Genomic DNA, 25828 nt, shown 5'->3' with positions numbered 1-25828 from the left:
TCCGCCTCACGCCCACCGGGTGGGGCTGTCAATCAAAGGGCTCCCCGCCCCCCGCCCGCACGAGCGGCCGCGCAGGCTGTGGATCCAGACAGCCTGCACCTGCACACGACCGGGGCCCGGCGCGGGGGAGGGGCGGGCGGCGAGCCAGGAAAGCAGGGGGCTGCTAGGAGCGGCCACCGCCCGCAGAGCTGCCTGGCGCGGAAGTGGGCTGGGTCGTGCCAACACCTCGGACTGAGCCAGGCTGGGGCCTCCGGGCCTGCGACAAGCACGCCACGCACGTGCTGAGCAACATCCCGGCTCGAGGGTCCCGAAACATACCTGGAAAGGGGAATCCTCCAGCAGCTACAGAGCAAACGCTAAGATCCTTACTCTTGGACACCGATGTTGCCAAAGCCCCGGGGGAGGAGGGGAGGGGGCCAGTCAGAGCCGCTGTGGTCCCTGGGAGCTGGGTTTAGGGGCCCCGGTGATAGACAGGAGAGCCGCGTGGGAGGGCGTCTCCTGCAGGGAAGAAGCTGGGAGGCAGCTGCGGAAGCCCTACCCCTCGATTCGGAGGTGTCAGGAATCGAACCCCGCCCTCCCCCACCCCCAGGGAAAAGGGAGACCCCAGCCTGGCCATAGATGGACAGATGTGGTCTCCAAACTGACACCACCAGGCGGCCCCTGGCTGAGAAATTAATGCCAACCCCAGAGGCAGAAGCAGGTGTGAAGCCCCAGGGCTTCATTTCCAGGGGTAGCAGCCCTTGTCCTTGACTCTGGGACGGGCCTATTGCCTCAGCAATTTCTGAGATCACATCTCTTCCCCCGACTGAACGTGGTGAGGTCAGCGGATGGTTCCCCAGTTTGTACCAAAGGACTTCCGAGCACGTGTTAGCACCTCCTAGGAGGCAAGTGCATGTCAGTGCAATGAATGACTAAGCGGAAGCATGGACACACAATAGGAGATGAACCGGTGAACAAGCTTTTCCCAGTGTCTCCTGCACCTGGAGAATAAGATGTGTGGTTCTTGGGCTCCAGGGCTGGTTCACAGGCTGGACTCTGAATCTCTGGGGTGAGAGGGGCATGAAAGCAGGGCCTGATCTAAGGGTGGGAAGGGCCTGCCCTAGTCCTGGCTTTGTAAACTCTCCACCCTTTAACAGGAGCAAGGCACTTGAGTTCAATAAACCTCAGTTTCCCCATGTATAAAGTCAGGGGTTCAATTCGATTTCTCATTTTCCTTCTAGAGTCCTTAAACTTCAGTGATGCTCTCCAGAGATGACATCACACAAGCTTTTTTTTTTTTTTTTTTTTGATGAGTCAGAAACTCAAAGATTTCCTGGGATGTCTGTGGACCGTGTATGGCTCAGAAACGAAGGTAATTTTCTCGACCGCATTCCGAGCCTTCTTTTATGGCAGCTGTCTGAGCACTCTGTGTGTGTTTTGATTTTTCATCTTCACTCTCTGAATGATGATTTATCTGGCTTTCAGAATAGAAGGTTGAAAGGCTTAATTGTGTGTGTGGCTTCTGGGGTTGTTTAGATTTATAAATATTTCAATAGGATTTTTATTTGTTTATAACATATATCTTGGAAAACTTTGCACCAGGAGCAAATTCTGTGTTTTTCTCCTACAAAACCTATACTAGAGAGAGAGAAAAGACTCGAGAAAATGGTCACAATTTTTAAAGTCCCTGAGGAGTAGGTGGCAGTCACAGCTGGTTTAAGTTCACTCTGCTCTGAAGGCATCAGTCATCGACAAGCTCCACCCCCACCAACAACCTAAGAGGACAGACAGGAACAGATACGCCCCCTTTTAACTCAACTTCTCAAGGACTATATTATTGAGTAAATAAGACATACTAAATATTTAAACCTCCAGTTGGGGAAATTATAAAGCCAAGTTGTGAAAGTGACTCAGTCGTGTCCGACTGTTTGCAACCCCAAGGAATTCTCCAGGCCAGAATACTGGAGTGGGTAGCCTTTCCCTTCTCCAGGGGAATCTTCCCAACCCAGGTCTCCCACATTGCAGGCAGATTCTTTACCAGCTGAGCCACAAGGGAAACCCAAAAATACTGAAATAGGTAGTCTATCCCCTCTCCAGGGGATCTTCCTGACCCAGAAATTGAACCAGGGTCTCCTGCGTTGCAGGCAAATTCTTTACCAACTGAGCTATCATGGAAGCCCAAGTTAAACCACAGAAAATCCCATAAATGAGTAATCTAACAGGCCAAACTTACTAGTAAGACTCACTTAGGCCAGGGAAGGGAGGGGGCTCAGCTCTGGGAGGATGTGGAAGTTAAAGTTCCGGGGGTGGGTCACAGAGGCGGGGACCGAGGTCCTCCAGTTGCTGATCACGGCCAAACCTGCCAGCACTGGCTTCCACCCTTCCAGCATGACTCAGCCACAGGGATGTGGGTCGGGGTTTGAAAACTGTTTGCATAAGATTCCTGGTTCACCTCTGACTTAACGCCATTCCCTCCTCCTATGCTGAATCTAAGATCTTATAAAAGCTTCCCCAGAAAATCCACTTCAATAATCCCAGGTTGTGTCCACCTGGCACCAAATATCTCTCCGAAAACTAAGAAAAGATGACCTCTCCCAGAGACTCAGATGTTTGACATTCTGAAGACACAGACTCCTACGCACATCTCTGCCCGGTGGAACTGGAGAATGAAACGTGGACGCATGCACTGCATATCAACCTAATAGTCAAGCACAGGAATAAATACTGTCTGGCCTTGAACACCGTCATCGTGAAATGTATTCTTGCCCTTAGAGCTATTCAGATGATGCTAGGATGCCATGAGCCAAAAGATGACAGCAGAATTGAACTATTGCCCAAAAGCAATTACTGATTAGAATTGATTATTTCTGCAGAGAAAGGTGACCGATAGATTAGTTGTCCTGTTATAGCAGATTTGGACAAAACTGTATAATTGTTAAAGGGACGGAGCTACCTGACATTCAGTGGGAAGAGAGACTGTTAAGACTCAGGATTCCTCTGGACGCAGGTCTGTGAACTTGAAGCTAACAGAATTCCAGGCTTGTCCTTGAAAGATCCCATCCTCCTCGCCCAGAAGAAACCTCACTGTGCCTGTCTGAACACTCTGAGTTACAGGTTTAAAAATGAATCGTGTTTCTGCCGTGGCTTTCATTTTAACAGAAAATTACAAAAAGACGGACCTCATTGAAACACAGAGTGAATTACAGAGGTGATATGTGGCTGGATGGCTGAAAGCTGCCGCCACGCCTTATTGGATTTGCCTAATGACACGTTTTACTGCCTCCTTTGAACAACTGTTGCCTAAGGTGTCCGTGGCCTTTTTACCTACTTCTTCCTTAATAGCGGAATCAAGATGCCACGTGATCACACTGGCGTGAAGTGCTACGTCACCTCCGAGCGCATCAAGACATGCGTCCTGCAGAACACTGGCTCACCCAGCTTCTTGGCAATGGCCTTTTAAGAACCCAAGGGGCACACATTCTTGGCCAGTCTGATACAAAAGATTCCCCTGGCCACTCCACGGCCTCCCACCCCATCCATCCTGCCCCAAACAAAGCACGAGAAAATTAGGGCATAAATACATCAGGGCAAGAAAGAACACACGTACACAACACCCAATGCCGTCCGCCGATGGGGAAGAAGTGAGGGAATCCAGGGCAGTCGGGCACATACTTGGCTGGCTCCCAGGGCCAGGGAGTCAGCGGTTACCATGGCGGACGGGGCCGGCCCGAGGGAGGGCTCCGGAGGGCAGGCTTTGTCTGGGCGCTGCTCAAACAGGGAGAGCTGGGATGCAGTCTGTCGGTTTGTGTACTCTGGGTGAGCCGTCCTCACACTGAAAAGGCCCAGAGGAGCACTGTTGAGTTTGACTTGATCTCATGCCTCCGGGTTTCTCTTGGCATCCCACCCTCTCCGCACCACCCCCACCCCCACCCCTGGCCCACCTCCCCCAGGCCTTCCCTGCCTTCCCCTCCATGGAAACAGCGTGGAGCGCTCAAGGGGACACGCCAATCAGGAGTCTCCCTTCCCCTGGATGAGATGCTGGAAGGGACATCCCAGACCCCGCGGGCGGGAGTCAGCCCAGAAAATGAGGGAACACTCCCTACGTGGAAAAGGAAGTCGTTCCGAGCTCAGCGGGCCCCAGACACGCCAGCCGCACGAGCTTTACGTGGAAAAGGTAGCATCCAGGGCCACGAGCGCAAGCTCATTCCACACCTGAGCTGAAGAGCCTGGGCCAAGTCAGAGGCTGAGCGAGTGACTCTGGTGTCCTGTCTGGCATCCGCCCCGATCTCAGAGCGTCGCTGCGAGGCTCACATCCTCCCCTGGGACGGCCCTCTGAGGCCCCTTTGGGCCCTCCCAGACACCCTGCGTGGACGCGGCCAGGGGCCCAGATGGTGTTGAGACTGAGGGACAGCTGCAGGGTGAGAAGCAGGAGCCTCGAAGGCAAGAATGTTATTTAAATTCTCAGTTGGCTCCAGTGTCCCTTTCATCAGACTAAAGAAGTGTCCCGGCATAGACCCACTCTGGTGAAAAAAGGTGGGGTTGCTTGAGGCCCAGTTCCCCAAAACGAGAATCGAGCGGCCGTGTCCCTCACTCTATGCGAAACCGCTCTTGTTCAGCTCTTTGCCCATGCCGGGCCAGGCGCTGCCAGGCACCGGTCACCGGCCCAGCGAGCCCTGCCCCCAGACGTTCGTCTCGTTTCACAGACGGGGATCCCGCCCCGGCTCAGTCCTGTGGGCCACAGAGACCGGGCCTGACTTGGGCCGCGCTCTGAGGCCCTGCGGCTGCTGTGGTCAGGACCTGGGGCTCCACGTGTGGGAACAGGAGGAGACCCACCACCCTGCGGCCCCTCTGTGATCACAGCGAGGCAAGACTGAGGCCCCCAGGGTCCTCTGCAGCCGGAGGGAGTACCCTGACTCTGACCTAACCTGGAGATTTCCATTGTTGCTATTTGCTCGCTTTGCCTTCTTGGGTTACTTTTTAAGCAGCGTCCACCAGAGTGCATCTCACAGCACATCACCAGTCGAACTGGCTAATTAATAAGAAACATCTGTCAATTGACAAATATTTATTGAGCATCTTCTGAGCAGAAGCTGCTGGACTTAAACAGAGATGAATAAGTCTCACACCCTGAAGGCTCTTCTGGAAATTAGCGAACGTGTTGAGGATACAAATAGCTCCACAGTGACGAAAGGCAAACAACCACCCCCTGAAGGCAAAGATTCTGTAAGCAGCGACACAGAGGCCATCAGCTCGACGCTGAGGGCGGGACACGCCGAGCTCTGGGGTCCACAGGTCGCAATGCAGATACGGGGAGATGGACAGACTCCATGGAAGGCGAGAGGCTGCAGCTGGCCCCAAAGGTGGAGGTGGAGCAGAGAGGGCAAGTGATGGAGACGTTCCCGGGCCCAGTCACGGGCTGACCGTGGATCTGGCAAGGATGGCATGCAAGACCCAAGGGCGGCGGACGGAAACGCGGGAGAGCAAGAAACCTGGAATCAGCCTGTCTAAGTTCATCGAAAGAGATGTTTGTGACTAAAGACTCCGCTACCGTGGGCTGCAGCTTTTCTTTGGGGTGGGGGGTGGGATGGAGTGCCCAGATCGGGTACTGGCTCTCAGGAGGGATCCTCACCTGTGACAGCAGCTCCATCGAGATTTGCAATCACGTGTGCGCACACGGGGAGCTGGCGCGATACTGCAGACGCAGGCAGAGCGCCGTCTGCGATGCGGCTTCTGCCCCACAAACAAGAGACAACAACGCACAACTTGCAGCTCCAGGGTCCTGGCTGCCTCCGCTCACCCCAGGAGGAAACTGGGTCCCAGGCGGTCCTGACCAGGAGCTCACCTGCGGGGCGGAGACAATCTGGCCTCTCGCTGAAGACCCAACACTTAATCCAACTTTGGTGGGCTCAGCGGGGGCCAAAAAGTCACGTCCAAGAGGAGAAGGGGGCGACAGAGGACGAGATGGTTGGAGGGCATCGCTGACTCCATGGACATGAGTCTGAGCAAAGTCCAGGAGATGGTGATGGACAGGGAGGCCTGGCGTGCTGCCTTCCATGGGGTCACAAAGAGTCGGACACGACTGAGCGACTGAACAGCAACAAGACCAGCCCAATACCTGTGAACGGGGCCTTAGGGGGAGTTAGGTTCTCTGCAGGTGGAATTAGGGAAGACGAGGCCACACTGGCAGGGGGTAAGCCCTAAGCCAGAGACTGGCGTCGCTTTAAGAGGAGAGACACACAGATGTGCATGGAGGAGATGGCCAGGTGTGAAGCATCCACAGACCATAAGACACAATGCCGGAGGCTGAGCGGACGGCTGGGAGACTCCCCTCCCTGGCACCTCGGGGAACACGGCCCTGCAGGTCTGGCCTCCAGACTATGAAGCAACGTACTCCGTTGTCTTAAGCCTCTCGTGGCGCCTGGTCACTGCAGCCTGGGGGAGCTCACCCACAACAAGACAACCAAGAGAGGGCAGAATGGTGCGAAAATAAACATGCTCAGGGACCAAGAGGCAAAAGGCAGTCGGTGAGACTTCCAGACGGTCTGTCCTGCCCGACATCATGCGACCCTGCCCCTGTGGAGATAGGACACAGGAGGACCCGGCTCACTCAGCTCCAGAGAATCTCGTCGTCTGCCTGGATCTGCGTATCACATAAGCTGCTTTAAGCCAATCATCTGTTGGAAAAATAAATTTGGAATAAGCAAATTTTGAGATCTGGCAAGGAGGAAGGAAGGCTCAGCATCCCAGCGAGTGACGGTGGGCGTGCATCCGACCGCCTCTGCTCTCCATCTTGCAGATGGATAACACGCAACGCGGGTGCTGCTCCCTCTCTGACGGGCCTGATCAAAGGCCCTGGAGACCCACATGTTGTCACTGGTGAACAGAACACTGAGTAACAATAACAGAGGAGCTGCAGGTAAGGTGGGAAGTCCTGCGTCTACAAATCTGTCATTCCCAACTAGCAGCTGGCCCCTCCAAGTGAAGGGCCCACGTTCTAAAACAGAGACATCGCTTGGAGAGGCCGGCCAGGGAAGACTGCTCTTACTTTTAAAGGTTTCTTTCATGCTGTGCTGTGTTCTTTTCCACAGTCACGTGAGTGATCAATAATTCAAGGATTCATAGAAACAGTGTCCTTGAGTGCACCTAACCTGAAACCCCCGCTTCTGTCCACACCTCAGGGGCCAGCCTCATGGACACCCTGGAAACACAGCCTTGCTGGGTGTCTCTCCTGGGACTCAGGAGTGCAGAACCCGGAGCTTGGAGATGGAGGTCAGTCTGGTCCACGCTGACCTCTCACTGCCAAGTGGCCTTGGGCAGAGTCACCTGCAGCTCGTGAGTGCTGGCCCCAGCCCAGCAGAGGCTGTGAGCGTGCCTCAGGGCAGGGCCACCCTCTGCCACATCCTTCTGCCGCTCTCTGCACCTCATTTTACTCAGCTGCAAATGGTGCCTGCTTGATAGGGTCCTGTGCCTTGATTAACTGAATATCATCCAAGCACAATGAAAATGTATAATAGACAATGAATGAGCAAATATGAATACCCAAAGTTACAGGGGAGATTTAACTTCTCCCCACACGGCGCTCTCTGGGTGAGATGCTGGGCAAACACAAGGAGAGCGCCGCTGTGAGCAAGGGCCCTGTGCCGTATTCCCCCACAGGCGAGGGGCCACGGGCCCCCCAGGGAAAGAGCCTCCTGCATCCACAGCATGCCTCCCTTCTGGATCCCGCCCCACAGGGCCTCCCCCTGGGGTGTGGCCTCAGTCTCCCCAGGAAACTCCTCACCCCCCGGCCAGAGCCACCAGCAACCCTCCCAGGCATTCTTTTCAACACCGCCTCCTAAGCGCTAGGTAGATGAGCTGCTAAGGTTCCAGGGCCTGTGCTAATGATGTGAAGCCCGAGTGTGTGTTCACGCCTCAGTTTCCCCTTCTGCTCTGTCTCCCACCTCCTGCCACTCCAGCCCCCGCCTCCCAGCCCCCTCCTCCCAATGCCTCTGTGTTTCTGGGTCTTGCCTGGGCACCTTAAGAGGGATGAGGCAGGACGTCCCCGGTGGCCCAGGAGTTAGGACTTCCCCTTCCAATGCAGGTGGTACAAGTTCAATCCCCAGTCAGGGAGCTAAGATCCACATACCTCCGGGCCAAAAAGACAAAACAGAAGAGAGAAACAATATTGCAACAAATTCAATAAAGACTTTAAAAGTGGTCCACGTCAAAAAGCATCTTTAAAAAAGGAGGAAGCGGCATGACCCCCTTTCAAGGCAACAAAGGAGGGGGACACTCTTTGTGGGGGGGGGGAATTTGGGGGTCCAGGAGGAGTGACTGGCCAAGCGGGACCCCGAGGGCCCCCACCTCAACTCCACGCAGGACTGGTGCCCGGCAGAGCTGAAAGGCTCCTGGGAGGCCAGCCGGACCCACTGGTGCCTCCCTGCGGGGGGGGGGGGTGGGGGTGGGGGGTGGCGCCAGGGTGTCAAAGCTGCACACCTAGGGAGCCAGCGGGGGTGGGGGGTTCAGAGTAGCGGAGGGGGTTGGCTCCCAGGCTCCACCCTAGACCAACTGCTGGCCGAGGTCAACACAGAATCGCAGGCTTGAAGACCACCATTCTCCAGGGGTCACAAGCGGTCAGTGATCGGTCAAGAGAGAGGGGGCAGAGGAGGGCAGACCTGGAGCAGCAGAGCTGCCCAGGCTGCTGGGACCCGGCGGAAAGCTGCCAGCAGATGCCGTGCTCCCCACCCCAGCCCACCCCCGGGGTCTCTGTGCTCCCTCCACTCCGGGAGGGGCATGACGGCCTCAGGGTTTCTGCGTGTCAGCACCGCATCCCTTTCCATCTAAAAGAAAACGTTTGGGCAGAAGTTGCCCAGATGACGTAAGTGCCCTGCTGGCTGCCAGGAAGGGTCGCAGCCGTCCTCCTCCAAAGCAACAGCACCAGCGGGGGTGGACAGCGCCCCCCTCACCCCCGACCGGGAGACGGCAGGAGCAGCCGGACGTGTCCCCGAGCCTCCACTCCCTGGACGGGTGCCCTCGTCCAGGGCGCCCACCCTGACCCGGGCCACTCTAAACCCCGCTCCAGGACCCACTGGCCAGTCGGCTCTGGTTCTGGGCTCATCCCCTATTCCCGGGAGAGACACACGGCCCTCCAGCTCCCTCCCCCAAAGTATCAGAGCAGATCACAGGTCCTGGGGGTGGGGGGTCGGGGAGCTCACTGTCATCTCTGCTCCTGCTTCAGAGATGGACCGAGGCCTGGGGAAAAACGGGTCCGCCCCCCAGGCCTGTGCCCACCCCCGGGCAGGGCCCTCTCTCCACTCTGAATGCCGGGAGACACGGCCGTGCAAGTGCCAACCCGTGCAGACAGCATCGCCCCGCTAGCCCTTCATGCCAGCGTGCCAGGGCCGGGGTCCTCCTCCCCAGTTCCTCGCAGCCCTGCCCGCCTCTCAGCCACAGCATGACAGGCACACGGATGAAGGGCAGCGGTAGCTGCTGCTGACCTGGGAGGGGGCTCCCACTGGGGCCAGTAAGGCCCTCCCTGGGCAGCTCAGGAGGCCGGGGGTCCTTGCCCCAGCTCCAGGGTCGTCGGGCAGGGAACACAGGGTGAGGCCTGCAGTGGTGAAGGGCGCATCCCTCCAGCATCCCGAGCGGGGCCTGGCCAGCAATCCCTAGGAGAACTGGAACAGCAGAGAGTCAATTTGCCAAAACTGGAACAAAAATGCGAAAGCAATTGAAACTGGATGATTGGATGGAAAGAGACTGAGTACCAGTATGATCGGGGAAAAGAAGTCAGAGTGGGGGATACGCGGAGGAAGGAGGTAGGATCCGTGGTCCAGACAGCCCCTGCAGAGGTGTGGCACGGCCGCTCTGATGGGGAGGCCAGAGCTCCAGGGGCAGGGCCCAGCCAAACCGGAAAAGGGAAGGGGCGATCGCGTAAACTAAAGACCACGCCGTCTAGCCCCGCTTGCGGGGGGGCCTCCCGACCCGGGAGGCACGCGGCTCCTACACGGGCAGAGCGGAGCCTGTAGGCAGACTGACGGGGCCATCTAGCGGCGGGGGCCGGCGGGGCGGCGGGGGCCCGGCCCGGAGGCGCCTCCTGGGAGCGGGGGCAGGAACCGGGCAGCCACCTGTCCTCAGCAAGGATGCTGGCGAGGGATGGGAGGATGGGAGGCTGCGGGGAGGGGGGCGGGGCGGAGGGAGGAAGGAGAGGACCGCGGGAAAGGAGGGCAGGGCCCAGACGGGTCAGCAAGGGCCCCTCAGGGTTACCTGGGAGGCCGGGTCAGCGCCGGCAGGGGCTGGGGCTTGGAACCTCCGGCCCGCACGGGGGAGGGGCCCGGCCGTCTGGAGGATAACGGCAAAGAGAGGGAGCCATCTGGCGTCTGGAGGTGGAAGACGCCCGTGTCTGGTGTCTGGGAGGTGGGGAGGGGTGGGATGAAAGGCCGGGGACGCAGGGGGAGGGTGAGACCTCAGCATCTCGGGGCGCTCGGCCGATGCCCTCGTTTCTAGGGCGAGAGACGCAAGCTGCAGTGGCTTTCTGTCCTGATTCCCCACCACCACCACCCCCGCCACGACAGGGAGCAGGTCCTTGGAATTCAGGCATCAGTGGTGGGTGGACGGCCTATCGCTTTTTCATTCCTGAGGATCGGCCAGTCTCTGGGCAGGCAACCCTGGCAGGCTCTCAGGGTGTCCGGGGCTGGCAGGCACGGTTGGCCTCAGCCTGACCCCCCACCCCCGCCCACCCCCGCACCGTTGGGGCAGGAGGAAGGGACCTTCCACCTCCTGGGAGTGAGGGGCCAAGTGCCCGCTCCCCGAGGCCTCAGGTCTCCGAGCCCTCTGCAGCTGAAGCACTCGGGCTTTGGTTCCCCAAGTGCCAGCCTCGCTCTGGTGCCTGGCCGGCCTGGGGTCCTGGTGGGATGCTGGGGGAGCATCCCTGCTCACGTGGTGGCTACATGGGTCCTGGGTTTCGGGCTGTGGGGTCTGAGACCCAGTGCTGCAGCCCTCTTGCCTTTCTAGGAGAGGGAAAGGGGAGAGGAGGGAAGGGGCTGGAGGGAGGCGCCACTCATGTCCGGGGGAGGACGGTCAGGAGGCCAGAGTGTCCCCAGGGCCCAGGGGCTTGATGACAAGCCCCCACCTCCAGCCGTGTCATGACCACGCTGAGCTGCACGAGGCGACCGCCCCGAGCAGACCGGCCTCCGGGGCCCAGGCCAGTGTGACCCTCCTGCTCCTGCCCCACTGGGAGGCCTTGAGGAAGTCAGGTTGGCGCCCCACGAATCATAGACCAACATGGGGAGCGGGAGGGGCTCCTGGACGGCAGAGCCTTGGTGATGCTGGGCTTCTGCGAGGGTGCCCCACTGCAGACCCTGACGACGCTCCCCTTCCACGCTGCCCCCAGAAAAGCGTGTCTGCGTGGAGCTCACCCAGACCATGGATTGGGCCCAGCGACAGCTCTTAACTGCACAGAGTGAACCCCAGGCCTCGCTCCGTCCCCTCCACGTGGACAGCCCCGCCCCCCACCCCACTCCGGAGCAGTTACTGTGTCTGAGCAATAGGGCAGGGCCCAGAAGGAGGACATATTCTGCAAAAGGGGTGGGGGGATCTTTGCTTTTCTTTTTCTGGTTGAAATAAGACTTTGAGTTTGTTCCTTAAATGCAGGACCTGGGAGCTCCAGCATTGCTGGCCCTGAGCACTAAGCCCGCTCCTGGACGCCCCTTTCTGACCAGGACGGTGTGCCCCCAGCGCCCTGCCCCACCTCAGGCTGCAACCCCTGGGGCACAAGGACTGTGACCCACTCCAGGGAAAGCCAGCTCGGCATGATGTGCAAGGAGCCTGAATTCCACATTCACCTCATCTCTGGCCTGCACTTTGCTCCGATCGATGCAATCGTGGGGGCGGTGTGTGCACAGCCTTGCCCACTCCCCGCTGCCCCCCGCCCCCAGCACAGTGGGCCTCCGCCCACCACGCAGGCACCAGCACCGCCCGCTGCTCTGAGCTGGGGTGCAGCCCCCCAGACCCACTAGGGCCCAGCCGGCCGGCCCATCCCCGAAGCTCACTCTGCACCAGCCCCTGAGCGCGTCTCCATTCTACTTTCAGGACGTTAAAAATAATGCATTAACTGAATCACAGTAAAGAGCAGCAGGTTCAAGTTGTTCTAAGGTGTCAGAAGCTCCTCAAATAGCACCACATGGCGTGTGTTGTGCGTCCTGACCAGTTATAGTGACTGGAACCTTCAGGAGGAGCATAGGACCCCCCCCCCCCCCACTGTCTTTCAACTGCAGGGAGACCTGGCCTGCATGATAAAGTCCCTGGGAAAACATTTAAATAAGACCTGGGCAGCTCTGCCCAACAAACATTTGAGAGACTGTTTGTTTGGTGATGGAAGCCTGGGGGTGGGGGACGCTGAGTCTAGATTGTCCTTTAAAAACTTAAGTTGGTTTTAACTGAAGCATCTACCATTCTGGAGAAAGGGAAGGGGGAACGGGAGGTGTGTGCAGGGCAGGGGTAACTGAGGTTATCCTCATCTGCCTGCCTCCTCCCTCCCTCTCACCTTTGTCTCGGTGAAGATGTTTTCCTCTCTTAACTAGAAGCCTTCAGGTAAAAATAAAGCCATAGCAGCAACAGAGGGGGAAAAAAAATGAGTCTTTTTTAGGGTTAAACATCAGAAGACAAGCTTGTGCGGCTTCGGCCAATCAGATCCGCCCTGCCAGCTATAATATAGTACTGAAGACAGCCTCTCGCACAAGCTCTCAGGCTTGCTACCATTTAAAATCAGACTCTTTTTGTCTTCTGCCGGCTGTCTTGAGCCCCAACTCCGATGCGTTCCGTTATCAGCGGCCAGCAGCCTGCCGTCCCAGCCCCCGTCTGGGTGCGGATCGGTGGCGAGTCCCCCGCAGCGGCGGCGGCGGGCAAGGTTATATAGGAAAAGAAAGAGCGAGGCAGGGCGCGCGGGCGCCAGCAGCCAGCCGGAGCGAGGGAGGCAGAGCGCGCACACTCGCACACCCGCACCCTCGCGCACTCGGACCTGCGCCGGCCGGCCGCCAGGTCCCCGGGCTCCATGGACGAGATGCTGCTGCTGGCGAGATGTCTCCTGGTGCTGCTGGTCTCCTCGCTGTTGATGTGCTCGGGGCTGGCGTGCGGACCCGGCAGGGGATTTGGCAAGAGGCGGAACCCCAAAAAGCTGACCCCTTTAGCCTACAAGCAGTTTATCCCCAACGTGGCCGAGAAGACCCTAGGGGCCAGTGGAAGATACGAGGGGAAGATCACCAGAAACTCAGAGCGATTTAAGGAACTCACCCCCAATTACAACCCCGACATCATATTTAAGGATGAGGAAAACACTGGAGCGGACCGGCTGATGACTCAGGTAGAAACCCAGCGCGGGGCGTGGAATGTGTTGCTTTCAAGGGGTTATGTGTAACCATGCAGTTGGGTCTGTTTGCTCTTCAAGCAGGTAGAAAGGCGATTTTGCCCGCTCCTTCCCCACCCACCTGCCGGGCCTCCGGGTGCCTTCCTCTTCCTGGAGGGGAATGGAGGTGAAGGGTCCAGATGGACAAGTTGAGGGTGGGGGTGGGGGGTAAGGACGCCAGGAGATGCGGTCCACGGGAGCCCCTGACCGCATGCATCCTGCTGGGATGGCCTTTCCATCCTGCCTGGCTTTGGCTGGAAACTTGGGGAGACCTTCCCTTTGGGGTCATCTGTCCTTTCCAAGTTGGAAGTGGGCACCGAGGGAGGAGGCCAGGGGGCAACGTCAAGGGGTGTCCGGGTCACCGGGCAGGTGCAGCCTCTGCGCTTCCCGCTTTCCTTTCTCCTCTGTGCTTTCCTTTTCCCACCACTACCCCACTCTGTCGCACGCCGCCCCCCCTCCAAAGCCCCTCCACAGGCAGTGCTGACAAAGGGTGGGGGTCCAGAGGCCGCCGGGCTGGCCCCTGCCCGGATCACAGAGCTTCCACCGCCACTCGGTCGCGGGCGGTTGTGCCCACCCGAGTGTGACTGTATCGATATTTCTTTAAGGATGCCCTCTGATTCTCCCGAGCCCGCGGTACTTGAGGGGAGGGACTTAGAACTTACTGGCATTGCATCACGCTAGTTTTCAACCTGCTTGCCTAGGAATTAGGAGAGACTCGGTATCAGCGGGAGGGGGCTGGAGAGACGAACCAAAGCGAAACACGCATTCCTCTCGCCCTCCCTACCTCCGCTGAAGACTCCTGACTGCCCATCTCCCCGCCAGTGGGAGACTTTCCGCCAACTCCACGCACGTAGGACTGAAGCTAGAAATGGATTTCCTGAGGAATATAGGTCAACATCCTTTTTATTGCCCTATTAAAATATTCAAGTCCTACCTTTAGGGCCAGGAGCGCACCGCCGCTGACGGAGCGGCGCTGGCGGGCCGCTGGTGCGGGGGAGGCTGGGGGCGGGAGCGACCCGGGAGCCGCCTCCGGGGCCGCGGCGCTCCCCGGCCCGCTGCCGGGCCTTGCGGCGGAGCCGAGCAGAGCGAGGGCCCGGCGGGGCAGCGGGCTTCCGCGGACGGGCAGGGGGCGAAGAGGGAGCGGGGGCGGAGAAGGTCCTTCTCCCCGGCTCGCTCGCATCTGCTCCCGACCACCTTAAATCTGGCCCGCGAGTGCGGACGCGCGCGCCGGTGCCGGGAGCGGCGAGAGCCGCAGTTAACTCTGCGCAGGCCGCGGGGGGCCCGGCGCGTGCCGGGCTCCGACCCCCGGCTCACGCTCGACCCCCGCAGGACGGAAGGGGCCTACCCGGGATCCCTCGGAGCCGGGGGAGCGGGGCGCGAGCCCGGAGAAAGCGGCGGGGGCGGGGGCGCCGGAGGTCCCCGAGCCGGAGGGCTCGGCGTGCGCCGCGCTCCGCGCGGGGCCGGAGCGGGAGGGCGCGGGGTCCCCGGCCCGCACCCTGCCGGGGCCGCGGGCCTCGCCGCCCCGCCACCCGGGCCGAGCGCGCGGAGCCGCGCACCCGGGCAGACGCATCCCGGCTCCACTTACTCCCGGGTTATCGATCCCGCGGCTCGGGTTTCAGTGCGCGCGGGGCTGAACAGCGGCCTCCCGCCGGCCCCTCCACGCGCCCGAGCGCGGGCTCGGCCAAGGGCTCCCGGCGGCGCTCCGACGGCCGGGCTGGCGGGGGCGGCACCGAGCGTGCCGGAGGGGGCAGGGGGGGAGGGGGCAGGCCGGTTCCCGGGCGGGGGCGCCTCGCGGGCCAGGGCGCCCGGCCGAGCCCCCCGCCGGGCCCCTCGCCGCCCCTGGCAGGCCCCGCCGGGACCCACGGCCGCGCGGCCCGACGCCGGGCCGCTCCGGCCGCCGTGTGCGCTGGCAGCATTTGAACTTCTGACCTTCTGTCAACTTCCCTCAGACGAACGAAACGAAAACAAATACTTTTTTTCCTTGGGCAGTGGCTATTCCCGTTCCCAACACAAAAGGAGGGGGGAGGGGCAGCCGGCGAGGGGGCGGGGTGGGGCAAGGCGGGCCAGGATCGTAGCCGGGACCCCCCCCAACGCCCCCTGAAAATGGGGAGGCTGGCCGGGGGGCGGCCTGAGAGGTGCCCCCTTGCTCTACGCCACCGCGTCCTTCCCGCGCCCCCCGGTGCTAAGAGTTAAAGCGCGGGAGGCGGGAGACCTGGGCGGGGAGGGCAGGGCCGGCGAAGGGGGGGAGCGGGCACCTGCGCCCCGCGGGCCCCCCACTTAAGATAACCGCCCAGACTGTTCTCAGGTGCGTGTCCCTCCTCCCCCGTCTCTCTGCGTCCCTGTCTCTCTAATGGGACTGCCGCCCAAGTCCCTCAACCATGGCGAGATCGTCCCCAGTGGAACTTTGAGAGCAGTTCAGGAACGCAGGCGCTCCTGTTAATATTAACTCGAGGCGGGGAGGGGGAAGCGCAGACCGACACGCTCTCCCCGCAGGCCGGCCGCGGGTGCCGGGGGCTCCGAGGGGGCAGGGGGCCGCCGGGGGCCGGCCGGGGGCTGCGGTGGGGACAGTCAGGCTTCCGGGGAGTGCGTGGCGGCCCCCGGGGAGCGGCGCTCCGCGGTGGGTTCCACGGGAGGGGCTTGGTTTTCTGCAGTGGGGGCGGAGGCGTGGAGAGAGGCGCGTGCGGGACTTGGGGGGGAGACCCTTGTGAAGTTGGGGCACCCCTCCCCCGCGCCGGGGAAGCCCGTCGGCGGCGACAGCCCCCGCTCGGCTCCCCGGGGCGCGGAGCGGCTGCGCAGACGAGGGAGGCGGCGGGAGCCCAGGCGTGGGGAACAGCTCGGCCTTCCGCCGACACAAAGCCGGGCCCGCCGGCCCCGCCGGGCTTCACGGTGGCTGCACAGAGGCGGGCTTGATTCGTGGCACACGACCCAGTGAATTGATCACCAGCCCAGCCTTCCCGGCTCTGCCTGCGACGACCCCGCCCGGCCGGGGCGCGGAGCGTCCTGCAGCCGCGGGGCCGAGGCCCCCCCGCTCCCGGCGCCCGGCCGAGCAGGGGGAGCGCGCGTGGGGCGCGGGGCGCCGACTCGGGCCTGCCTTGGCGCGGCCCCGGGGCTCCTCGCCCGGCTTCTCCATCGCCTGCCCGGGTGGCGCAGCTCAGAAGGCGGGGTCCGGTACAGGTGCTCCCCAGCCGGCCCTCCCCCTCGCCAGCGGCCCCGGAGGAAGCCATCAAAAAGCTCCGCCTGCCCCCCGAAAGCAGGGAGCCGGGGTGCCATGGGGGCTCGGGAGGCGAGTGTCTGCGTGTGCGCGTCGTGGTGTGCGCCTGCGCAGCGCGTTCCACATCCCGGCTCGAAACTGCCTCTGGTTTACTGATTGATTTTCATGTAAAACGCATTCAATCCTCGAGATGACCTCACTCAAACTCTGTCCTTCCGACTTTTTTTTTTTTTTTTAAGAAAACTGTTGGCGGGCCCAGAAACCTGCAAGCGCTGACCTGTTACCAGGGCCGCCCCCTAGTCCTTTGCCCGCACCACCACCCCCCACCCCCAACACACATTTGTTGTATGTTTAACCCTACAACCATAGACTGGTATTTATTGCTGCCAAATACACAAGACTTTTCCTGTTGCGCAATCGGTCACGTCCCCTTAAAATGCGGCAGCAGCCCTTGCCAGAGCCCTCGGCAACCACCCCCCGACTCCGTAGGACGAGCCCCCCCACCCCAGCCAGCCATAATCAGAGTCCTGGCGGGGGGCGTCGTGTCATCTCGGTTACCGGGGTCCCCGCTGGAGGTCAGCCCCGCCCTCTGCAGAAGTCAGCTTGGAGTTGTCACCTACCTCCCCCTCGAGTCTGCCTCTTTGGGGGAAGCCCCCATCCTGACTTGGTCACCACTCCCCCTTTTTGCAGTCCCACACCCAGCAGCCGCGGTGCAACAGTCCAGTGAGTTACTGTCCACAGCAACGCACACGTGATCCAAGGCGCTCTCCGCATCCTTATCTGAATGGGACCCAAGAATCCCGAGGGAACTCCCACAACTTTGCCCTGGCTCGAGTCCCGCCTATTCACTGTTTCTTTACTCCACAAGGAAGGCAGCTTCCTTGTGGGGAGGAGGGGGGACCCCAAGGGCAGTTTCCAGAAGGAGGCTCCCCAAGGCAAGGGCTCAGAGGCCCCCGGGGGGCCTCTCCAGCTCACCCTCCTACCCCCTCCCCCATCCCCACCCCCCTCCCCCATCCCCATCCCCCTCCCCTCTCCCCACCCCCCATCCCCCTCCCCTCTCCCCACCCCCCATCCCCCTCCCCTCTCCCCACCCCCCATCCCCGATCCCCCTACCCCACCCCACCGCACCCCTCCCCACCCGTCCCCTCCCCTCCCCACCCCTCCTCCAGCTCTTAAGTTTGCTCTTCAAACTTGCAGGACACCATTCTGAGCCGGCCAAGAAAACAAGAGGGGGGAAGGGAACAGGTTAAGGAAAACAAGAGTCACAATCAGACCGCAGAAAAGCTGGGGGAAAAAAGAGTTCCATGGGGAAAAGGAATGCGGCTGTCCAGATAAAGAATGTTTGCCATCCGGCCCTGGCCTTATAGAAAATTATAACTCACCTGGTTGCCTTTCACTCCCGGCTCCCCCGCCCCTCGAGTCGCTATCAGCGTCCCACCTACCTCTCTACCTTTGGCTTAAGTCTCGCCCCAGATAGGCTTAGGGCAGGAGCCAGGGCACAGAGATAAGGCAAGGCTTTTAATTCTTTGAGAAGTAGACAGTGTATTTTTCTTTTTGCAGCACAGTTGTACCCCGGGCCTCTCTGCGGCCTCCAGATGAGGGGTTTGTCCAGGGAGAGGGGCGGAGCCTCGCACAGGTGCTGGGGATGCGGCCAAGCAGGAGGGGGCAGGGCTGGAGGGCACCCTGGCGCAGGGTGCGGGCCGCAGCCATCATCCAGAAACGCAGTTGACTTGTTGCCGAGAAATTTCATCTGCTTCTCCGCCACGATCGGGCCTCTGCTGTTTCAGATGCAGAGAAAGTCCCCAGGTTGTCTCTGACATCCCACAAATGCCAGGACCTCTCCTACCCAAGTGCCCTCGCCCCGGCCCAGGCCTTGTCTCCCTCCTCCTCTGCACAGTCTGCATCTTGGGGGGCTGGGCTGAACAGCCCACAGGGGCAGGGGTGGCGTAGGGTAGAAAGGCATAGGGTGGCCCGCGGTGGGAGTGGCTGGCAGGCCTGGATGCTAACGTCCCATGGGGTGCCCCCTTCTCCCCACAGAGGTGCAAGGACAAGCTGAACGCCTTAGCCATCTCCGTGATGAACCAATGGCCGGGCGTGAAGCTGCGGGTGACTGAGGGCTGGGATGAGGACGGCCACCACTCGGAGGAGTCGCTGCACTACGAGGGCCGCGCCGTGGACATCACCACCTCGGACCGCGACCGCAGCAAGTACGGCATGCTGGCGCGCCTGGCCGTGGAGGCCGGCTTCGACTGGGTCTACTACGAGTCCAAGGCGCACATCCACTGCTCCGTGAAAGCAGGTGAGGGGCCGGCCGGCCCCTGCCGGCAGCACACCCCCCTCCCGCCCACCTCCAGCTCGCCACCCCACAGGCTGACTCCAAGGCCGGAGGAAGATGGGTGGGGGACGGGCAGGGAGGGCCCTGGGGGCTGACTGCTGTTTGCGGGGGATGGCCCTTCGCCATGGCCACCTTGGAGGCTGCAGAGGCCCATGTCCTCGGAGTCCAGATGCAGAGGGCATCTGGCTTCCCGGGCCTCCCTCCAGCCCGGTTTCCGGAGCCCCCAGTGCAGGTGGCAGGAGACCGGGAGGAAAGATTGGGGGTGGTGGGGCGGGGTGGGGGCGACTTTCCTGGTGAAAGAGGCAGCCCAGCCCAGAGAGCCAGCTCTGGCCCGGAGCCTTTGTCTCGGGAGGGCTTAAGAAGGAACCACTCCCCACTCCGCCCCCGCCTCCCTGCGCGGGAGGAGCCGCCCCGGGTGGAAACCCTGTCCCCTCCCCGCCCCGCCGGAGCCTAAGCTAACTGGGCTCACCCGGTCTGGGGGATGAGGCCCGGCGGCCGGTCACAAAGCCAGTAGTTACGGCTTCCAACATCTGGAGGGCGCCAGCCCGGAGCGCCCGTCCTCCCTGGGAACCAGCCGGGCCGCCCTGCGCCGCGAGGCCGCTTCCCTGGGCCTGCAACGCCACTCGCTGTTGCGGGCGAGGAACAGCTCCGGAGGCAGGCGCGCGTGCGGGCGCAGGCCCCGACTCGGCCGGGCGGTCCCGCCACCTCCCTGCAGAAGCTGGCGCCTTCAGCAGAGCAGTCCACAATGGGTGTCGGAAGAGCTCCGTCTCCCCCGCCCCTGGGTTTGCGTTTGTCCCCTAACCTGTGTTTTACTAGCACGTTAGGAGGAAAAACACTTGCGAAGTGTCGACACACTTTGGAGGACAGAAAAATGATGGCTTCTTGGCACACAAGGTGTGGACGGGTGGGCAGAAGGTCTGGGTTTATAGCCCGAGGAAGGGTCTCAGCCCCTGGAGGGCGCCAAGGCACGCCCCCCACCCCCGCCCCTGCGCGGGGCTCCCAAACAGAGGCGCGGCGCGCGGCCCCCTCCCGGCCACCCCGTTCCGCGGGGTACCCCCTGGCGGGGCTGGGGTAGGTGGGGGGTGGTCCCTCGAGGTCTCTGCGCAAATGAGCAGCGGTCGTCCGACCCGGGACCCTGGCGGGGGCACGGGGCCGAGGCGCGCAGCAGAGCCGCTCATTGGCATTCCGCGCACGCGGGCCGGGCGCGGGGCGGTGCGTGTCAGGCAGGGTCGTGCGACTCGACGACTCGGGCTCGCCTGAGTCCCGGGCGCCTTGCGGGCGGCTGCGGCGGGCCTCCAAAGGCCGGCCCCTACACTTCATGCCCGAGAAAACGATGAGAAGATTAAATACCCTCAGTAATTCCAGCAGGAAGATTCTTTCTGGCGATCTCTATTTGCCAAAAGCCTGATCCCGGAGATTGGAATGCAAAGAAGACGGGGGGCCGTCCCGCCCCTCCTCCCCGGCCCCCCGCGCGCCGCCCGGCTCCCCGGGATTATTGTCCCGGGGACAGTGAGCCTCAGAGAGCGACGGAGGCCGGAGAAAGCCGGTAGTCAAGGGGCCTTGAGAAACCGGGGCTTCCCGAGCGCGGAGCAGGCCCCGCCATTTAAAATTCAAATACACATCTTAAGTGCTTGCAAGAGAGGCCTGGCTGTGCAAATAGTGCTTGTGAGGCCCGGGCCTCTGGAGGGCCCGCGTGTGAATCGCCGGGGGGCGGGGGGAGGGGCGTTGCACCTGAGCAAACAGGGAGGGGGCGGCCCGCGCAGAGAAAGTGGGGGGGCGGGGGGAGGGATGGAAGGGTCCCCTCTTCCAAGAGCGCCTCCCGTTTGGTGCAGAAATCACAATGACAATGGCGAGCCCTTTATTGGATTTTAATTAGAAAATCCACACAGCTCCGGGTTTTCACACCTCGGCCAAAGCTCTGGAATGTTTGTCCAGTTGCTACAACTACTACAGCTATTTTTCACTACACTCCCTCCCCCCCCAACACACACCGGCCGGCCAACCCCAAGCCCCCTGACCTCAACCCCGCTGGGCGCTGGGGTGGGCGGCCCAGGGTGCCAGCCGCGCGGCCTGAGTGCGGAGCGCACGAAGGCAGGGGCGCGGCGCCCCGCGCCGAGGCGGGAGGGAAGGAGGGTGCGCCCCGGCGCGCGGGGGAGCTCGAGGAGGCTTCCTGAGGACTCCAAGTGGAGAGCAAATACCCTGTGAATTCGCGGCGAGGTTGGGTGTGTGCGGAGCCGGCGGTGGGGGTGAGGGAGGCGGAAGGGAAGGAGGGTAAGCGGCCTCCCGCCGGAGACGCCAACCGACCTTTGGCACCGTCGGTCCAGCCCTAAGAGAGTCGTTAAGGAATGCGTCTGCATCTGAAATCGGCCTCCGGGATGGGGGTGGGGGAGGGAGGTCTGCGCGCGCCCAGGCCGGACTGTCTCCCCCACCCCACCCCACCCCCGCCCCGGAGCCACGGGCATCCCCGGCCTGGGCGCGCGGGACGCCAAGCGCGCGCCCCTCACGCTTTCCACCGGAGCCTCCTTCTCGGGACTCACCGCCACCCCCTTCCCCGTCTCCCCTTGTCTCGCCTCTCCTCCCCCCGCAGAGAACTCGGTGGCGGCCAAGTCGGGCGGCTGCTTCCCGGGCTCGGCCACGGTGCATCTGGAGCAGGGCGGCACCAAGCTGGTGAAGGACCTGCGGCCCGGGGACCGCGTGCTGGCGGCCGACGACGAGGGCCGGCTGCTCTACAGCGACTTCCTCACCTTCCTGGACCGCGACCGTGGCGCCAAGAAGGTCTTCTACGCCATCGAGACGCGGGAGCCTCGCGAGCGCCTGCTGCTCACCGCCGCGCACCTGCTCTTTGTGGCGCCGCACAATGGCTCGGCCGCAGGGGCGCCCGAGGGGGCGGCGGCAGCGGCGGGCGGGGGCGCGCCAGGGCGCCGGGCGCTTTTCGCCAGCCGCGTGCGGCCGGGCCAGCACGTGTACGTGGTGGCCGAGCGCGGCGGGGCCCGGCGGCTGCTGCCCGCCGCGGTGCACAGCGTGACGCTGCGCGAGGAGACGGCGGGCGCCTACGCACCGCTCACGGCACACGGGACCATCCTCATCAACCGGGTGCTGGCCTCGTGCTACGCGGTCATCGAGGAGCATAGCTGGGCGCACGGGGCCTTCGCGCCCTACCGCCTGGCGCACGCGCTCCTGGCCGCGCTGGCGCCCGGGCGCACGGACCGCGGCGGGGCCGGCGACGGCGGGGGCGGCGGCCGAGTCCCCCCGCCCGTGCCGGGGGCGGCCGACGCGCCGGGCGCCGCGGGCATCCACTGGTACTCGGAGCTGCTCTACCAAATAGGCACCTGGCTGTTGGACAGCGAGGCCTTGCACCCGCTGGGTATGGCGGTCAAGTCCAGCTGAAGGCCACGGGGGCCGGGGAGGGCACCGGGGTGGGGTGGGCCGGGGCGGGGCGGGGCGGGTGGGGGGGCCGGACACCGCAAAGGACACACGGAAACAGCGCACGCAATGAGACTTTAATTATAATAAGAGTAAGAATAAGAATAAAGTAGGACAGTCCAAAGTAGACTATAAGGAATCAAAGACCCCAAGAAATTCTGTCGTCTTTAGTTTATATATATATATTTTTTTGAATTTTTTGATTCTTGTTTTAATTTTGGTTATTTTTTTTTCACCTCTCCTGGCTATTTATTTGTTTGGTATGAATAGATGTTTTAAAATAATATGAACCGGACCTTCAAGAGCCTTAAATAGTTTGTTTCTTGGATAATTTATTATTATCATGTGAACTGTACTCACGGGGGAAAGATTATTTTGTGAGGCCAAGCCACCCGCTCAGAGTCTATTTTTCTACATGCCCCTCGTCCTGACTTTCAGAAAGCAGAATTCTGTCCTCTCCACTCCTCCTTTGCAACGCTCCTGCTTTTCGGCAAATGTAAACTAAAACATGCTTCATGGGGGTCCACAAATTATATTTTTATACACAGAATTGTAAATTAGATTTTTGAGAGATCAATACTTAACTGAATTACATTTCATTTTTGAAATAGTGTAAAATATGAAAATATATTATTTTAATTTAACTAGCTTCCAATGTCACAGCCATCTCCTGTATTGTCTTCTGGGTTTAATATTTGCTTTGTCATCACCATTTTGGCCACATTCTTGGAAGTCAAGACTGTTACACACTCACTCACACACACATACTTTTTTTTTTCTTGGACAAACTGGAAGAACTCTGTTATTTTTAACTTCAAAGAATTTATTAGAAAATAATATTTTTTAAAAGCGCACATAGTGATGAGCCCACAAGAATGGAGCCTGTAGTTTGTACAGAGAAAAACAAAGGATGTTTTTGCATTAATAAGTTGAGAAATAACTGCTGTAAATTTACTAAAATGTATTTTTGAATATTTTGTAATAGTTTTATAGAAATAAAATGTGCCGCGCACAGACTGGTTAGTGTATAATCACTAAGAATTCCTGTTGCAGCCCTTTTTCTTCGCTTTTTTTGGCTTCTTTATTTGGGTAACCTAGTGCTAACAGGAGTTCCCAGTATTGTATTTAGACGTTTTGCTCAAACTGTGAGTTCAAATCAACTTGCTTAGGGAACCAAAGCAGGTAACCAAATTGACTTGTTTGTTTTGGTCACTGGAGAAAGCTCAGCTCTGTTTGTGTTTATTGTGTGACAGTTGCTCTGCTCCGAGGATGGCGGTGCGGGGCTGGGTACCGCTCAGCGCTCGCCGCCCCCAGGGTAACGCGGCCGAGGGGCTCGGTCACCCAGGGCTTCCTCCCCAGGCCCCGTGTCGCCGTTGCTGACTCTGTTCCCCCAGCTCGGTTGCCCCGGGTTGGGGGTGCACCGCCCTGGCCTTGCAGGGAGAAGGTCCTTCACTGCTTTCTGAAGTCCTGGGGTGCCCTTTTGAGAAGGGTCCCCAAGGAGAGGGCCACGCACTGCCCACATGCTCCGCGCCTGCTTGGTGTGGATGCTGGCCTTCCCACCTTGCCTGCAGACCCTTAGAGCCTTGGGGTGCTGGGGTCCTCGGGCCACGCCGGTGTCTCCAGCTGTCTCGAGTGGTGCCAGGTGAGGGCCTTTGTCCCCAGGTCACAGCCCTCCTTCCATGAGTGGCCCGTGCCCCACGCCAGCAGGGCCAGACCAGGCCCCCACGGCTGCTGCTTGGCTGCCCCGGCCGGTCAGTCTGGGGGCTTCCGTTCAGTGAAGACCGCGGTAACGCTGGGCGCTCTGAGCCCCAGTGCCTGTGCAAGCCTGGCTTTGCACAGGTGTGTGGGCCTCCGGGCTTCTCAGCGGATGTGACGTGTTTGGAGGCCGGCCTGGGGCGAGGGCACAGGCCTGAAGCTGATGGCCCTGGGCCCCCCTCCATCCCACCAGGGCAAGGTCTGGGGAAGCCGCTCCTGAGGCCCTCGGGGGCCTCTGTGCTCCAGGCCTGGTGAGGTGTGGCTTTTCCAGGAGGCCGGGGCCCCGATGGACAGGGCTGGGGCCAGAGCTAGCTGTCCAGGCAGGAGCGGTCCCTGGTTCTCCCTGGTCTCCTCAGGGGTCAGCCAGGTTACAAGCCCTGCTGAATCAAGGTTTCTGCTCTGGTGACTGCTCAAGTCTGAGTGTTCAGTTAACCGGGAGCACCAGGAACACGGTGGGCTCGGGCCTGGGCGACCCCCGACTCTTTAGCGGTCAGAGAGAGGTCAGGCCCCCTCCTGGCCGGACGAGGTGGTCCCGCCCCTCAGGGGTCCCACCTTTCAAGGCCCTTCCTAGCTTCGTGGTGAGAATTCTCTTTTCCACCTCCACCGCACCCGGCAAGGATCCGCGCAGCCTGACGCCGGCCCAGGGCCCACTTCTCGGGGTCGGGGGGGACGGGACTGACCGTTGGTTGCCAGGGTGAGCGTGGTCTCACCGCCTGCCTCCCTCGTGGCTAAATGCACGTCTGTTCATCCAACACGCGCATCAGAATGTACTTGAACCTCTTGTCTTTGTGCTCGATTGTTTGCAAAATTAAAGAAGTCACAGAGACCCTGTGCGTGTCTGTTCTGTGGGAGGACCCCTGTCCCCTCCTGTCATCCGCGGTTCACGCGTTTTTCCACCACGGTGTCCCCAAAAGATGAAACAAAGCATCTCATGGAGAGCGCACACTGCAGATCCGTCCAGGGAGGGGAGGGCCAGGCCCTGGGACCAAGCCGGAGCCCATCCATCTGAGCAAGCTGCCAGCGGGGGGCTGGGGGGACAGCCCCCTCCTCCCCTGGTGGAGACCCCTAGCTGTCAGCATCACCTCCGCATGGAGTGGGCTGATATGCAAAGAATGCTGGCCGGCTGCAAGATTTGGCAAGAAATCAACACAGTGCCTGCCCGTGAGCCAGCTCCAGGCCCGGGGCAGGGGTGGCGGGGAGGAGCTGGGTTCCCCAGTGACGCAGTGAAGTGGCCAGTCCATGCTTGTGAAAGAACAGTCCACTCAAGGGGGTGGAGAGGCCCAAGGAAGTGACCTTCATAGGATTTCTTATCGGCCAGCCTCGGCCCCAGGGACAAATCTGGCCAGCGGCCTGTTTTCATGCAGCCGGGGAGCTGAGATGGAGTTTTCCATGTTAAGTGGTTGAAAACAAAACAGCTAAAGAAGGCTATTTCATATGTGAAAATTCTATCAAATTCATAACTCAGTTTCCAACCAGTAAATTTCTCTTGGACCCTCAGTCCCCTGCACCTCCCCCGCCTGGCTCATTCCTCTGCCTACTGCCTTCTCCCGCCCAGGGCTCTCACAGCCGAGAAGCTGCCTTGGAGGCCACACGGCCTCCAGAGCCTGAAATGTGTACTCTCTGGGTCTTTGCAGAACTCGCATGGAAACCCTGGTGGCTCAGATAGTAAAGAATCCGCCTGCAAATGCAGGAGACCTGGGTTCAATCCCTGGGCTGGGAAGATCCCCTGGAGGAGGGCGTGGCAACC

The 25828-nt window shown here is 60.8% G+C and overlaps 1 protein-coding gene and 2 long non-coding RNA genes across 4 annotated transcripts; 1 reads left to right on the top strand and 2 right to left on the bottom strand.

Annotated features, from left to right (window-relative positions):
* Positions 1-5068: 5068 nt before the first annotated feature.
* LOC122674896 lies at positions 5069-5983 on the bottom strand. The gene is made up of 3 exons (XR_006335075.1): positions 5822-5983; positions 5609-5709; positions 5069-5479 (listed from the first exon to the last, which is right to left on the bottom strand). It is a non-coding gene; the product is annotated as an uncharacterized LOC122674896 (long non-coding RNA).
* Positions 5984-12598: 6615 nt separating this feature from the next.
* On the top strand, positions 12599-24857 carry SHH (sonic hedgehog signaling molecule). 2 transcript variants are annotated; one of them, XM_043873456.1, is made up of 3 exons: positions 12599-13315; positions 18606-18867; positions 21491-24857. In XM_043873456.1, the coding sequence occupies exons 1-3, from the start codon at positions 13007-13009 to the stop codon at positions 22288-22290; spliced, it is 1371 nt and encodes a 456-aa protein (XP_043729391.1). In that variant the 5' UTR covers positions 12599-13006; the 3' UTR covers positions 22291-24857. The 2 variants fall into 2 exon arrangements, with proteins under 2 accessions (XP_043729391.1, XP_043729392.1); XM_043873457.1 differs by lacking the exon at positions 12599-13315 and adding an exon at positions 13348-13484.
* Positions 13055-14195, bottom strand: LOC122674863. Its single transcript, XR_006335068.1, has 3 exons — positions 14142-14195; positions 14020-14054; positions 13055-13180 (listed from the first exon to the last, which is right to left on the bottom strand). It is a non-coding gene; the product is annotated as an uncharacterized LOC122674863 (long non-coding RNA).
* Positions 24858-25828: the final 971 nt, after the last annotated feature.

This window comes from Cervus elaphus, chromosome 18 (genome assembly GCF_910594005.1).
Source record: "Cervus elaphus chromosome 18, mCerEla1.1, whole genome shotgun sequence".
NCBI lineage: Eukaryota > Metazoa > Chordata > Mammalia > Artiodactyla > Cervidae > Cervus > Cervus elaphus.
This window is presented reverse-complemented; position numbering and strand designations above follow the sequence as displayed.